Source organism: Staurois parvus, unplaced genomic scaffold (genome assembly GCF_062004578.1).
Source record: "Staurois parvus isolate SC_StPar_1 unplaced genomic scaffold, SC_StPar_1.0 ptg000143l, whole genome shotgun sequence".
Lineage (NCBI taxonomy): Eukaryota > Metazoa > Chordata > Amphibia > Anura > Ranidae > Staurois > Staurois parvus.
The window spans coordinates 1550778-1565577 of NW_028317939.1; the positions used below are offsets into that span (position 1 = coordinate 1550778).

Consider the following 14800-nt stretch of genomic DNA (forward strand, 5'->3'; position numbering starts at 1 on the left):
TCTCATTATCTGGCAGTGTTGACATTGAAGAGTACAAAAGCATCTTGGCGATGATTACTGCTGTCGATGAGATAAACCAGAACCCCGATCTCCTGCCCAATGTCACCCTGGGCTATCATATATTTAATACTTGTAATGATCCAATGAAAACTTTGGGATATGCCATAAAGATATTGTCTGGAGAGAAGGAAGCTCCCAACTATTACTGTAAGGGAGACGGAGAAGTGGCCGGTTTTATTGGTGAGAGCTCTTTCTTTACGAATAATGCGATGGCCCAATTGCTCAGTGTGTATCGGTATACACAGGTAAGTGATCACTTCTATATATTATGTATGTGTAGCACTACAACAACTTGGATGGGGTCTAGGGGTATGTGGGATGCCCAAGGAACTGTAGAACTTGAGGACAACTTTTTAGCACACACTGTACAAAATGTGGAACAAACATCAGCAACAGCTAATTTAAGGAGCACCGAGTCCCCTTCGTTGTATCTCCTGAGACCCCAGATGAATCCTTCCTCTTGCACCCGGCTGTCCTGAGGGTATCTCTTGGCAAGGCATTCTAAGATCTGTAGTCCCAGATGAGAAGTTGGGTGTTGCACCTTGTAACGGAACCGGAACCCAGACCGCACTGAGTTTTTCCGTTATAGCACAACTTCCCCTGTCCGAACACCATCCACGGACCACACCCTCGAAATCCCTCAGGAAAAAAGACAACACCCAGCTCTTACTAAAACAGGAAGCCAACAACCTTTATTTTACACAAACAACATGTTTTATACAGAGGGCGGGGAAACACAACCAGGAACAGGAAATACATCATCAGCCCACCCTCTCAGTGGGAAGGGCTACAGTATAGGCAGGAAACACCTCATCACCCCTTCCCATCCAACCAGACACAGAACAATGGGATGCAACCATGTGGCAAAGGACATTGACCAACCCCCACACCAATACACAAACAGTACATCCCATAATAGTTCGCTGGACAGGAAGACACAGCACAATGGGGGGTAGCACATGGTAAACAGACAATGGACAGCCATGTGGCCTAGACAAAGGAACACACACTATACACAGGACTCAGACATTCACATACACACCCTGTAACCCTTAACAGGCACAGGGTGGGTTAAACATAATGATTTGGGGAGATGATACAGAGGTCCCCCCACCCCCAAAAGTCGCTCCCGTCACACACCTGACCGCCCGCTCCCTTTTGTGGAGGAGTACTCATACTGTCCTGTAGCTTTGTGGGTTGGTAGCTGCTTTCAAGCCTTACACTGGGCTAGCTCCTTCCCTGCTGACAGGTTGTCCTCCCTAGGAGACTTGTGGCACAGTGGAGATCCTTCTGTCCAGCATCCAGCCAGTAGGTAGGCTCCCCTCCCTGGGGCCTTCTCCCGGGCTCCGCACTCCAGCGCCTTCTCAGTCCATCTTCCACCTAACTCAACTCCAACAATAAACCCTGCTGCTCAGGCTCTGCCACATTTAAGGGCTGTCCTTGACCACACTACCTGGCCTCTTGCCTGGGGATTGGCCAAGTTCCCCTAAATATGCAAATATGGGCCTACTCCCCTCCTCCGCCCCTCTTCCAGAAAGTGCCAGAAGTTTCTGGAAAGATGGTAGGACTCCAGAAGCCCTGACCTGTAGAGCCTCCCAGCTTGTCCTGAGGTGAACTCACTACCTCATTGCCAGGCTGGCTCATCCCAGGCCGCTTCTCTAACAAAAATCCTATCTAGCTAGCCTAGAAGGGGCTACATATGTATTATGGCGTGTTCAATAGATGGCTCTGTACAGTCTGGGTGGAATATTTTAGAATTACTTTTCCAGAATGAGTACAGATCAGTATAACAGAAATTTGAACATTGGGTGTACACAGAACATTGCAACTTGGGGGGATTATTCAGTGATTATTATCCACAAATCCTTCTTGGTCCACCATTTTGCTTAACAGGCTTAGTTGCTTGAATGAGAGAACACTCCAGGTGGCATGAACTCAGCATGTTCGTTTGGTAGGTTTTTAGAATTGCCTTTGGATCCAGTGCCCAAAATATTAGCTCAGCAATAAGGAGCTGTAAGAAAACAAGCTGTGCCATTTGTGGAAGTCTCCTTTATGTAGTTGTTTTAACACCAGTCAGAATTGTATGTATCTGGACCTTTTTGCATTGTGTGTGGAAGATCTATACAGGAAGTATTTTAACTCAATAGAGTAGTCAGTCAGTCGTTTTGCATCCTCACCGGGTGCCACCATTATTTCCAAATGGAAGCTCACCATCCATGAATGTTAGCTTTAAACAAAGTCTATCCTGAACTGTGAATCAGGAGACAGGCGTAGGCCTATCAGGGAACAGGTGTGGTGTAAGGGACCACCCGGCGGTACCACTAGCACTCCACTAAATAGGCGTTCCCAGAGCACGGAGTCTAAGTCCCAGGGTGCTTGTTCACCAGGGCCCCTGATGGTGGGGATGGACTTGGAGCCCCCCCGAGACCAGGTCGTGACTACTGGGCAAACCCGTTAGTGGTAGTGGTATTCGCCGAGGGCTCCCGCGGGGAAGAGCCTGATATGAGGAGGTCAGAAGACCCCACTGAGAGGGATGGATGGATGGATGGATGACTGAGCCGGTGCGAGGTCAGACAAGCCGGGTCGGTAACAGGGAGGACGGTATGGTACAAGGCAGCGGGCAGAGAATAGTCGGGTCACACGCCAGGTCAGCAACAGCAGGTCAGATCCAATAGGGGGCATTCAAGAGAGAGGTCAGGCAAAGCAAGGGTCAGGGCAGGAGAAATTCAGCAAGGTCAGAGCACAATCCGGGTCAGCAACTTACAATACACAGGTTCACAGGATACAGGTAAGACCAGAAGGCACTGAATGACAGCTCAGGGCCATTTAAATATCCCGCCCTGCGCTGCCATTGGTGCCCAGCGGGCGGCCACGGCTTCTACTGCGCATGCGCAAACTCGAACGCCGCGGCCGACCCGGACCTAGTGCCCGAGTCCCTGCACAGGGCGGCACACTGCACCTGCGCCGGGACCATCGCGGCGGGGATCGAGGAGATCCCTGACATTGCCCCCCCCTACGGGCAACCTCCGGATGCCCATCCGATCTCTCCACCACGGGTGATCGCGAAAAACCTCCGGACAAGTCTGGGTGCATGGACATTATGGGCTGGTTCCCAAGAATTGTCCTCAGGGCCATAGCCCTTCCATTTGATTAGGAATTGGGTCTGGCCCCCCCTCCTTCGGCACTTCAGGATTGTTTCCACCTCAAATTCTTCTTCCCGTTCAATCGTTATGGCCTCCGGAGGTCTAGATTCTCGTTCAGGGAAGGCATCTGGGACCACTGGTTTCAGTAGGGACACATGGAAGACTGGGTAGATTTTGAGTGTGTCAGGGAGGACAAGTTCGTAAGCCACCATGTTGACCATCCGCTTAACGCAAAAGGGTCCTATAAATTTAGGGCCTAATTTCTTTGAGGGGCAAAGCATCTTTAAGTTGGATGTAGACAACCAAACCTTCTCTCTGGGTCGCAACACCAGATCTCCCCTTCGTCTCTTGTTAAATGCCCTCCTGTAGTCTTCTTGGGCCCGAATGATGGCTTCCTGTAGCTTCTTGTTGTTCGAGGAGAAGAACGTCAATGTATCCTGTGTTGCTGGAATTGGGCATTCAGGGACCAAGTCCGGGAGGAAGGTAGGGTGAAACCCATATTTGGAAAAGAACGGGGACTGCCCCGTTGCCGAATGGCACGCGTTGTTGTACGCGAATTCCGCCAAGGGTAGAAGTGGTATCCAGTCATCCTGGGCAAAAGATGTATAACAGCGCAGATATTGCTCCAGAGTCTGGTTGGTTCTTTCGGTCTGTCCGTTGGACTGAGGGTGGAATGCAGAAGAGAGGGACAGTTGGATGTTCAGAGCTTTACACAGAGCCCTCCAAAATCTTGAGGTGAACTGAACCCCTCGGTCTGAGACAATGTCTTCAGGGACCCCGTGCAGTCTTACAATCTCTTGAATGAATACTCGCGCAGTTTCGGCTGCCGACGGAGTCTTGATGAAGATGAAGTGGGCCATCTTAGGTAAACGGTCCACGACCATAAGGATTGCTCTGTGGTCTAGTGAAGGTGGGAGCTCAACTATAAAATCCATTGAAATCTTCTGCCAAGGCCGTTCGGGAATCGGTAAAGGCCGCAGAAGACCCCAAGCCTTGCACCTTGCTGGTTTGTTTCTCTGGCAGGTGATGCAGGAGTTAACGTAGTGTTTGCAATCTTTCGCCATGTCAGGCCACCAGAAGGAGCGTCGGAGGAGCTCTAGGGTCTTGGCCGAGCCAAAGTGCCCTGCCATCCGGTGGTCATGGCAATGGCCCAAGACCAGGGTTCGGATTTCCTCTGGCACCATAATCCGATCTTCCTTCCATAGGAGTCCCCCCTTGTTCTGGAGGGGCACCCCGGCTGGGATGGGTATGGCCGTGGATGCCTCCATTATCTTGGAACGAAGGTCCGTCTGGAGCGCCAAGAAGTTTCCCGAAGACAGGATAGTGTCGGGCGCTGGGACTTCCTTGGCGTCCTCGTACATGCGTGACAACGCATCTGGCTTCGTATTTTTTGATCCCGGCCTGTATGTAATGTGGAAATTGAATCTTGAGAAGAACAATGCCCATCTCGCCTGTCGTGGGCGTAGGCGTTTGGCGGTCCTCAGGTACTCCAGATTCTTGTGATCCGTAAAGATCAAGATGGGGTGTGAGGCACCTTCCAGCAGGTACCTCCATTCCTCTAACGCTGTCTTAATAGCCAGAAGTTCACGATCGCCGATATCGTAGTTCCTTTCCGCCGGGGTGAGTTTCCGTGAGAAGAATGCCACGGGATGGAGCAATTCCCTGGTGCCCTTTCGCTGGGATAGGATGGAACCTACCGCATTCTCTGATGCATCTACCTCCAAGATGTAGGGTAAGGCGGCATTGGGGTGACCCAGGATGGGTGCCGAAGTGAATAGCTTCTTCAAAGCTTCAAAAGCTTCCTGTGCCTCCGGTTTCCACCTGAATCGAGTTCCAAGCTTGGTTAGCTGAGTAATGGGGGAGACCAGACCCGAGAAGTTCTTGAACTTGCGGTAAAAGTTTGCGAACCCGACAAACCGTTGGACGCCCTTCCTGTCTGTGGGTTCAGGCCAATCCAGTATTGCAGAGACTTTCTGGGGGTCCATCGCGACCCCCGCGGTGGAGATAATCAGACCCAGAAAAGTAATGCTAGACTGTTCAAAGCAACATTTGTCAGCCTTGGCGTATAAGCCGTGCTGCCGCAACCGCCCTAATACCCTTGCTACATGAACTCTGTGCTCCCCCAGAGAAGGTGAAAAAAATCAAAATATCGTCTAGGTAGACGATAACAAAGACATCCAGGAAGTCCCTAAAAATGTTGTTCACAAAGTGTTGAAAAGTGGCCGGTGCATTGCACAGACCGAACGACATGACCAGATATTCAAAGTGGCCAAAGCGGGTGCGGAATGCTGTTTTCCACTCGTCCCCCTCCCTTATGCGAACCAGGTTGTATGCTCCCCTTAAATCCAGTTTCGTGAACACCACTGCAGCCTTTAAACTCTGAAATAACTCTGGTACCAATGGCAGGGGGTAACGATTTTTGATTGTAACTCTATTCAATTCCCGGTAATCAATACACGGTCTCAAGGTCTTGTCCTTTTTTTCTACAAAGAAAATCCCTGCCCCTGCCGGAGAGGTAGAGGGGCGGATGAATCCCTTCTGAAGGCTGTCCTCAATGTATTCCCTCAGGGCCCCCAATTCGAGCTCCGAAAGGGGAAAGATCCGCCCAAAAGGGATCTCTGAGCCAGGTAACAGGTCGATAGGACAGTCATACGGGCGGTGGGGGGGTAGAGTATCTGCTCCCCGTTTACTGAATACATCAAGGAATTCATGGTAGGCTGCAGGAATGACCTGCCTTAAGTCGGCATCCCCTTCCAAGCACACGAGGACCTGGGGAACCCCCGGGCCCGAAGTGCGGCAGTGTTCCCGACAGTATGGGGAAGGGAATGAGACTACCCTGGTTTTCCAGTCAATCTGGGGGTTATGAGCCCGTAACCACGGAAGCCCCAGAATGACTGGAAAAAGGGGTGATGCGATGGCATCCAAGTGGAGGAGTTGCTGGTGTTGGCTGGCAATGGTGGTGGCAATGGAAGGGGTCTCCTGGTTAACCACCCCTGATCTTATCCGGGACCCATCGGCCAGAAATATGTTGAACCCCTTTTCTTTTGGTTGGAGGGGAATACCCTGCTGGCGAGCAAAATTAATATCTACAAAACAGCTGCATGCCCTCGAGTCAATTATGGCTGTCACTTCCACGGTCCTTTCTGGAAGCTGAAAGGAGAGGGGCACAACTAAGTATTGGGAAGAATTAACATCGCCAACAGATAAGGAAGAAGAGGTGCACTTACTCAGTTTCTGCGGGCAGGATCGTACCATGTGACCAGCTTCACCACAGTAGAGGCATAGGTTCTGGGAGCGTCTGCGCTGGCGTTCCTCTGGAGATAGCTTAGGTCGTGCCAGGCCTAGCTGCATGGGTTCAGGAGTATCCTCCGGTGGTGGGTTCTGGAAATGTGGCCTAGTGGATTGGCTGGGACCCTGGAAAGACCCCCAGGTACTTCCGCGACCCTGACCGGACCTCTCAAACCTGTGTTCCCGCAGTCTACGGTCAATCTTGATGGTTAGTGCAATTAAGTCTTCTAGCGCCTCAGGCATTTCTACCCGGGCGAGCTCGTCTTTCAGGGCCTCTGACAGGCCCTTACGGAACTGGTGCACAAGGGCAAACTTGTTCCAGCGTGTGTCCCCCATCCAACGCCTAAAATCAGAGGCGTACTCCTCCGCCGCCCATCGGCCCTGCCGGAGTGTGTACAAGGTTGCTTCGGCCGAAGCTGCCCGCTGTGGGTCATCATATAAGATGGCCATTGCGTCAAAAAAACCGTTAACTGAGCCTAGGTGGGGGTCATTCTTCCCTCTCAGTCGGTGGGCCCAGTCCTGGGGTTCACCCTGCAGGAGGGAGATGACAAACCCCACCTTTACTAATTCCGTCAAAAAGGTACGAGGTTGTAACTCGAAATAGAGAAGGCAGGACTCACGGAATGACCTGAAGCGTGTGCGGTCCCCGTGAAAACGCTCCGGTAGGGGTACCCGAGGTTCGGCCATAGGAAGTGGTGCGGGGACCCCTGAAGCAGGCTCAGGGGCCGCTACGGGCGGAGGTGCAGGGACCGGGACCAGCGGTGCAGGGACAGATATCGTGCAGGCCTGGAACCGATTTTCAATCTGTAAGCACCTGTCCTGTAATACGTTTACAGCTTGCGTCAAGGTAGCCAGGTGCCTACAAACTTCCTCCAGCGGGGAGGGTCCTCCTCGAGGCTCCGTCATGGCCTTCTGGTACTGTAAGGGACCACCCGGCGGTACCACTAGCACTCCACTAAATAGGTGTTCCCAGAGCACGGAGTCTAAGTCCCAGGGTGCTTGTTCACCAGGGCCCCTGATGGTGGGGATGGACTTGGAGACCAGGTCGTGACTACTGGCAAACCCGTTAGTAGTAGTGGTATTCGCCGAGGGCTCCCGCGGGGAAGAGCCTGATATGAGGAGGTCAGAAGACCCCACTGGGAGGGATGGACGGATGGATGGATGGACGGCTGAGCCGGTGCGAGGTCAGACAAGCCGGGTCGGTAACGGGGAGGACGGTATGGTACAAGGCAGCGGGCAGAGAATAGTCGGGTCACACGCCAGGTCAGCAACAGCAGGTCAGATCCAATAGGGGGCATTCAAGAGAGAGGTCAGGCAAAGCAAGGGTCAGGGCAGGAGAAATTCAGCAAGGTCAGAGCACAATCCGGGTCAGCAACTTACAATACACAGGTTCACAGGATACAGGTAAGACCAGAAGGCACTGAATGACAGCTCAGGGCCATTTAAATATCCCGCCCTGCGCTGCCATTGGTGCCCAGCGGGCGACCGCAGCTTCTACTGCGCATGCGCGAACTCGAACGCCGCGGCCGGCCCGGACCTAGTGCTTGAGTCCCTGCACAGGGCGGCGCACTGCGCCTGCGCCGGGACCATCGTGGCGGGGATCGAGGATATCCCTGACATGTGGGTTCCCATTAGGAGAGGTGATCCATTCAAGAGAGAGCGGTCCATTCTGGAAGAGAGATTCCATGCTCATCAGGCTGAAGGGGTCAAGGCAGCTAAACAAGTCTGAGAAAGCCAGGATGACTAGACAAGCCCAGAGGATTGAGGTAATCTGGTGGTCTGAGAGTAGTGAGAGAGCCTGGAGTGGGAGAGCCTGGAGTGTCAGGAGATTCCGAATTAAGAGGCCAGGGAGTGGGCCTGTGCAGCAGGGTGCTGTAACTACAGACTGACTGAGCAAGGAGAGCTAGGTGAAATGGTCTGAGGGAACAGTGAGGAGAACGTTGGTTCTGCTAAAGAGGGAGCAAGGTGTTACTAGTTTTGATGATAGAACCCCTGCAAGGGCAAGTTTACTGTTGAACCTTTACTTTGGGGTTTAATAAAAGTGGGCCAACAAGCCTTAAAATGAAGTTTTGATTAGCACAAAAATGACTACTATCACTGAAATAATCACCCCCCAAGACCGTACTCAGTAGAATAGTCAATGACTTCCATCACATTAAGCATCCTCATGAGGTGCCATCAATATTTCCAATTTGAAATCTCACCATCCGTGGATGGAAGCTTTAAACAAAGTCCATCCCTCACCTTGAATCCCTTGCAGGTGACATATAGGGATGGTGGGACACAAGTGGTGGGTTCACAGATCCAAGAAGATAAAGTAGAAGTGCTTGCAGTAAAAATCTTAGCTTCCCTGAGGCATAGCACTAGTGGAAATTTGGGCAGCACAGGAACCCATTTATTGTACTGAGAAGCAATGTCCAAACAGTACAAGAAGTAAATATAGCACAAATTGTGGGGGGGTGTCCAAGATGGCATTCTGAGAAGGTGCACATTCACAAAGCTCTGTGATATGATCTCAGCTCTTATTAATCCCTGCAGTGCATTGTGTCCCCTGTAGCCTGTTTCTTCTCCTCTGTTCCCTGCTCCACAGATTTGCAGAGTGGGCACCGATCTCCGAGTCTGTAGTCTGGTGGGATACACTGGTGACTTGGTGCTGTGAGTCTCATTCAGCCTGTTCTGCCTCAATAACAAGCTTTATCCAGAGATCCTGGCTGGGAGGTGAAGGAAACTAGAGTCTTGTAGAGTGGGAATCGCTCCTCAGCCTAAAGCCCTGGTGGGAGACATTGGAGGCCCTGTGGAGTGGTCTCTGCTGCTCTCTATCCTTCTGAAGCAGTTAGTTCCCCTCAACCTGGGTCAAACTTCTCCTTACCCCACCTCCTCAAGAGACTAGTCGGGAGGGAAGAGACACTGCTGCCTTGATTTGTAGAGCTTCTGTTTAAGGATGGGCTGCATGTTCGAGTCGAACACAAGTTTGCCCGCCATGCCCCACAATGCACTGCGCCCTGACAGAGCATTGTGATTGGTCAAAGCAATGTACCTGACCACAGAACATCACCCCCTTGTGACATCATGACAGTATATAAGGATTGCCATCACAGGTGCAGCTGTCAGACAGCAGGGGCCGGCGTGGAGAGCGGAGCGTTTTTTTTCCTTTTTTTGGGTAGCGGCAGTGGCGGGCATAATAAAGGACTTTCCAAAAACTGTTGCATGTCTTTTTTTGCACTACACTTTTTTTGTGACTAGGTAGCGGTACCATGTACCCCATACTCATTCACATTGGGGGCGGAATCTGGGGGCCCCCCCTTGTTAAAGGGGGCTTCCAGATTCTGATAAGCCCCCGCCCGCAGACCTCCACAGACAAAGGCCACTGTTGTGGGGAAGAGACCATTGTCCCCATCAATATGGGGACAGAGTGCTTCGGGGGGAGACCCAAAGCAGCCCCCCATGTTGAGGGCATGTAGCCTGGTATGGTGCAGGAGGGTGGGGCGCTCAACCCCCCTCCCCTTTCCTGACCTACTGGGCTGAATGCTCGGATAAGGGTCTGGTATAGAATTGGGGGGCCCCTCAAAATTCATACCAGACCCAAAGGGCTTGGTATGAATGGGAGGGGGGACCCCATGTCATTTAAGAAAAATAAATAAATAGCTGGGCAATGCCGACAATACTTTTTCCATTCAGCTGTCAGCCGGGAACCCCACTGACAGCAGAGACATGTCCAGTTCATGTTCAAAGTTCATGGTTGTACATTCAATTGGGTCAACCGCAAACCAAACAGCGGGGTGTTCGGCCCATCACTACTGCTTTTTAGCCTAGGGACCTGTCCAGAATTGTTGGCAGCCACCCGTTACAACTACTTGGGCAGAGCACTATCTGGAGCTGCAGCCTGCTATCTCCTCCTGATCCAGACCCCCCCCATCCCCAGTGCTATGCTCATAGGGAATAGTGTGCTGCTAACCCACCGACAGGTGCCATGCTGAGTTTGGTCCACGTGGACCCAAAGACTGTACAACCAGCCAATGCTGGGTGTCTGCACTGCACTTTCATCTGCATGCTCCGTGTCCTATATTACTTTTAATTGTTTCACACTCGTCTTTTTGCACATGGTGGTTTTATGCAATATCAAGGGTTGGGTCGTAGGCCTCCCAAGGTTTTCGTGGGGGATGGCCAGGTCTGGGGAAGGTGGGATGTTTGGGTGTTATATCTTCTGGTTTAGTTTATGTTGATCCTTTTATGCAGCATGTTTTGGGTTTGTTATGTATATTCCACTGTACCTTTGTGTCCTGGGGCAGTGAGATTTTGTATTTACTGCATTTCCTACATTTGTGGCTAATTTCCAGGCACCCATGAAGGTGAGAACAGGAGGCCGTGTAGCACTGTATCCTGCTTCCCCCGCTGCTCTGTCATCTCTCTGACCGCTCTCAAAATGCCCCCTGCTGCTCTTATTCTCTGACCCTTCTATTTGTATCCTTTCCTTTGCCTCCAGTTTCTCCTTTTCCTCTGATTCTCCATCCCCCTATGGCTTTAGCTGCTGCAGGGGAGCCACAAAAGGATCTGAATATAAGTACCCCCACACTTCTCTGATCCCCTTCATCCTCAATCTCCCCCAGCACTGATTCCCCGCTGCCCCTTCCTCACAGAGCTGCTAGCCAGCTTCCCTTCCTCTCCCTCCTGTCGGCTGTCAGGCGCTGCTGCTGAGGCATTGGGATCATTCAGGATAGAGAACTTCCTGAATGAACACAGTGAGCAGTTGGTACCAGTCACTCCTTTATTCATTTATTACTGTGGCATAGTATACCATGTGCCTAAACAAATTTAAATCTGTAGAAAAGCTAAATCTCTCAACTTCTTTATAAATTGGTACAAGTTTGTTAGTATAGTTTGTGAGATTTCCTTTCAAAGTAACACATTACTTCCCCTCCTCTGCCTCCCATCGGCTTTCAGATGCTGGTGGGGCATTGGGATCATTCAAGATAGAAAGCCGGGGGGATGGTAAACATGTCAGGTTTAACCAACCCCCTTCCTGAATGAACACAGCGAGCAATCGGTACCAATCTCTCTTTCATTCATTCATGGCTGAAGCACAGTAAACTGTGTGTCTAAAGCTGTAGAGAAGCTAAATCCCTCAAATGTATATAAATTGGCCCTGCTACACAAGTTCTTTAGTTTAGTTTGTGAGATGCAGTACCACGCTGCATTGTTTTACCAAAAAGCACAAAAACACTTCAGAAAGAGTTCTCCATTGCAAGCTTTTTAATGTATTTGCTTTGACAGCACCGCTGTGACCTGCAGTATCAACCATTGCAAATGTCCCAGCCATTTGAGTACCACATGCATAATGAAACACGTCTGCTCAGGTGAAGCAAAACCTCAATGAGATCATCAGCAAAAGGACAGCATTCCTTCTCAGTGTTCCTCACTCTCCGCATCCACCCCCTACAACATCATAACATTCTCTACATGGGCTGTCTCTATTGACTGGGAGGGACGTCTCACAGGAGGTTTCAGTGGCTTAAAATATGCCACAAAAAGCTGGAAAGGGGGCCTTTGGGGCCAGGCCGAGAACGGTCAATGGGTAAAAGAAGGCTTGAACTGATGGATGATTCTTCTACACCCACCTCACCACTTCCAGAAGCATCATTCCCAAGATACATTTCTCTTCTTCAGCTCCTGGAGTGCAAGAAAAAGTGTCCCCAATACACCACCATGCCCAAATGCTTCCATTCCAGCTTCTGAAATCAGCCCTTTTTAATGGGTTTTTGGTGTTGGAACAGGAAGGGGCCATCCCCAAAGTTGGGAGCATGAAATTGTCCAAAATGTCTTGGTATGCTGACGCCTTAAGAGTTCCCTTTAATGGAACTAGGGGGCCAAGCCCAACCCCTGAAAAACAACCCCAAATCCACCAAACTTTACGCTTGGCACAATGCAGTCAGGCAAGTACTATTCTCCTGGCAACAGCTAAACCCAGACATGTCCATCAGATTTCCAGACAGACAAGCGTGATTGGTCACTTCAGAGAACACGTCTCCACTGCTCTAGAGTCTAGTGGCGGCGTGCTTTACACCATGGCATCCAACGCTTTGCATTGCACTTGGTGATGGAAGGCTTGGATGCAGCTGCTCAGCCATGGAAAGCCATTCCATGAAGCTCTCTACGCACTGTTGTTGTGCTCATATGAAGGCCACACCAAGTTTGGAGGTCTTAGCTATTGACTCTGCAGACAGTTGGCGACTTCTGTCCATCCAGAATCACTCTCAAGGTTGGACGCAGTCCCTGTAGTTCTCTGATCACAGCAGTTTAACCAGGGAGCCCCGCTGCTGGTCCACAGGGCAGCATCAGGCCATGGTAAAGTACTGCCAGATTTTGGGGTGTTACAGGATTCCTGCGGTGGCTGCTGGTAGGGGTAATCTCCTTCTGCTGATAGGGGTAATCTCCTTCCCCTGCGGCTGCTGGAAGGGGTAATCTCCTTCCTCGGTTGGATACTGGTAGCTGCGGCTGCTGGCAGGGGTAATCTCCTTCCTCGGTTGGATACTGGTAGCTGCGGCTGCTGGTAGGGGTAACCTCCTTCCTCGGTTGGATACTGGTAGCTGCGGCAGCTGGTAGGGGTAACCTCCTTCCTCAGTTGGATACTGGTAGCTGCGGCAGCTGGTAGGGGTAACCTCCTTCCTCGGTTGGATACTGGTAGCTGCGGCAGCTGGTAGGGGTAACCTCCTTCCTCGGTTGGATACTGGTAGCTGCGGCAGCTGGTAGGGGTAACCTCCTTCCTCGGTTGGATACTGGTAGCTGCGGCAGCTGGTAGGGGTAACCTCCTTCCTCAGTTGGATACTGGTAGCTGCAGCAGCTGGTAGGGGTAACCTCCTTCCTCGGTTGGATACTGGTAGCTGCGGCAGCTGGTAGGGGTAACCTCCTTCCTCGGTTGGATACTGGTAGCTGCGGCAGCTGGTAGGGGTAACCTCCTTCCTCGGTTGGATACTGGTAGCTGCGGCAGTTGGTAGGGGTAATCTCCTTCCTCAGTTGGATACTGGTAGCTGCAGCAGCTGGTAGGGGTAACCTCCTTCCTCAGTTGGATACTGGTAGCTGCAGCAGCTGGTAGGGGTAACCTCCTTCCTCAGTTGGATACTGGTAGCTGCGGCAGTTGGTAGGGGTAACCTCCTTCCTCGGTTGGATACTGGTAGTTGCGGCAGCTGGTAGGGGTAACCTCCTTCCTCGGTTGGATACTGGTAGTTGCGGCAGCTGGCAGGGGTAACCTCCTTCCTCGGTTGGATACTGGTAGCTGCGGCTGCTGGCAGGGGTAACCTCCTTCCTGCTGGGGGTGATGGCTGCTCTATCCGCTGTGCTGGTCTAAGGAGGAGCCTACACACGCCGTGACGTCACGCCGTCGGAGCATCGTGGAGCTCCGGTGGCCATTTCTCTTTAGGGACGGTTAGATCCACGTTTTATTACTTTGGATGCATCTGCTTTTTTTACCAATAAACTATTTGCTGTTCCTTAACCATACTACACTATGGGCTTCTTTCTGTTTCTGACCCCTTGCGGGGAGCATTTGTGTGTGGGTAATCTAACACTGGCTGACCCTGACATCATCTGATGTCACTAGTGGCAGGAATACAGTGATCAGTGAAAAATTCTATATACTGACACTGTACTAATGTCAGTGGCTGGGTGACGGGGTGATCAAAGGGTTAATGTGCTAATCTACGGCGTGTGTGTAAATTGTACCGCTTTTACTGACAGTGCGGTGTTCTCTCTTGTCTCCCTGGACCGACGTGGGGGATGTGGGGGCGCAGATACACCCCAAAATAGAAAGTGACGTAAAGATATGTCGCTTTGCCCAGACCCACCACTCGCCCGCAGATTGTAGGCAGGCAGTTGGCAAGTTGTTCAAAAAAAAAAACAACATTAAAAAAATGTAAAATTCTCAATGCAGTATTTTTTATTTTATTTTATTTTTACATTTTTAAATGCAGTTGGTAACATTGTACTACTCTGGGGGGTGATCAATGATCTTTTTTTTGCACAGCACAGCCAGGCAACACGCATTTTCTTCCACACTCTGCACACTGGAGTCAGAAAACATTCTTTGATCTTGGTTTTGTAATTTTATTTAGGGGTTTAGAATTCGGACGGGTTGAGGGGTGTATGGGATGCCCAAGGGAACTGTGAACTTGAGGACAAACTCATTAGCAACTATGTACATAAGGGGACAAAAATAGTTTCTCCTTTAAGAACATTCCAGCTCTCTCTCCAGCTTTCCAAAAAAGGTGTCATTTGGGAGGGGGGGGGATTTGTACTTTCCTGGAATTTTAGGGCCT

General features: G+C 51.0%; 1 protein-coding gene across 1 annotated transcript in view; it reads left to right on the plus strand.

Annotated features, from left to right (window-relative positions):
- The first annotated feature begins 254 nt into the window (after positions 1–254).
- LOC149465131 (vomeronasal type-2 receptor 26-like) overlaps positions 255–14800 on the plus strand; it is a 50015-nt gene continuing 35469 nt past the window's right edge. The window contains exon 1 of the mRNA XM_089673624.1: positions 255–305. Within this exon, the coding sequence (XP_089529750.1) occupies positions 270–305 (36 nt within the window). The 5' untranslated portion in view covers positions 255–269. The remainder of the gene's footprint in view (positions 306–14800) is intronic.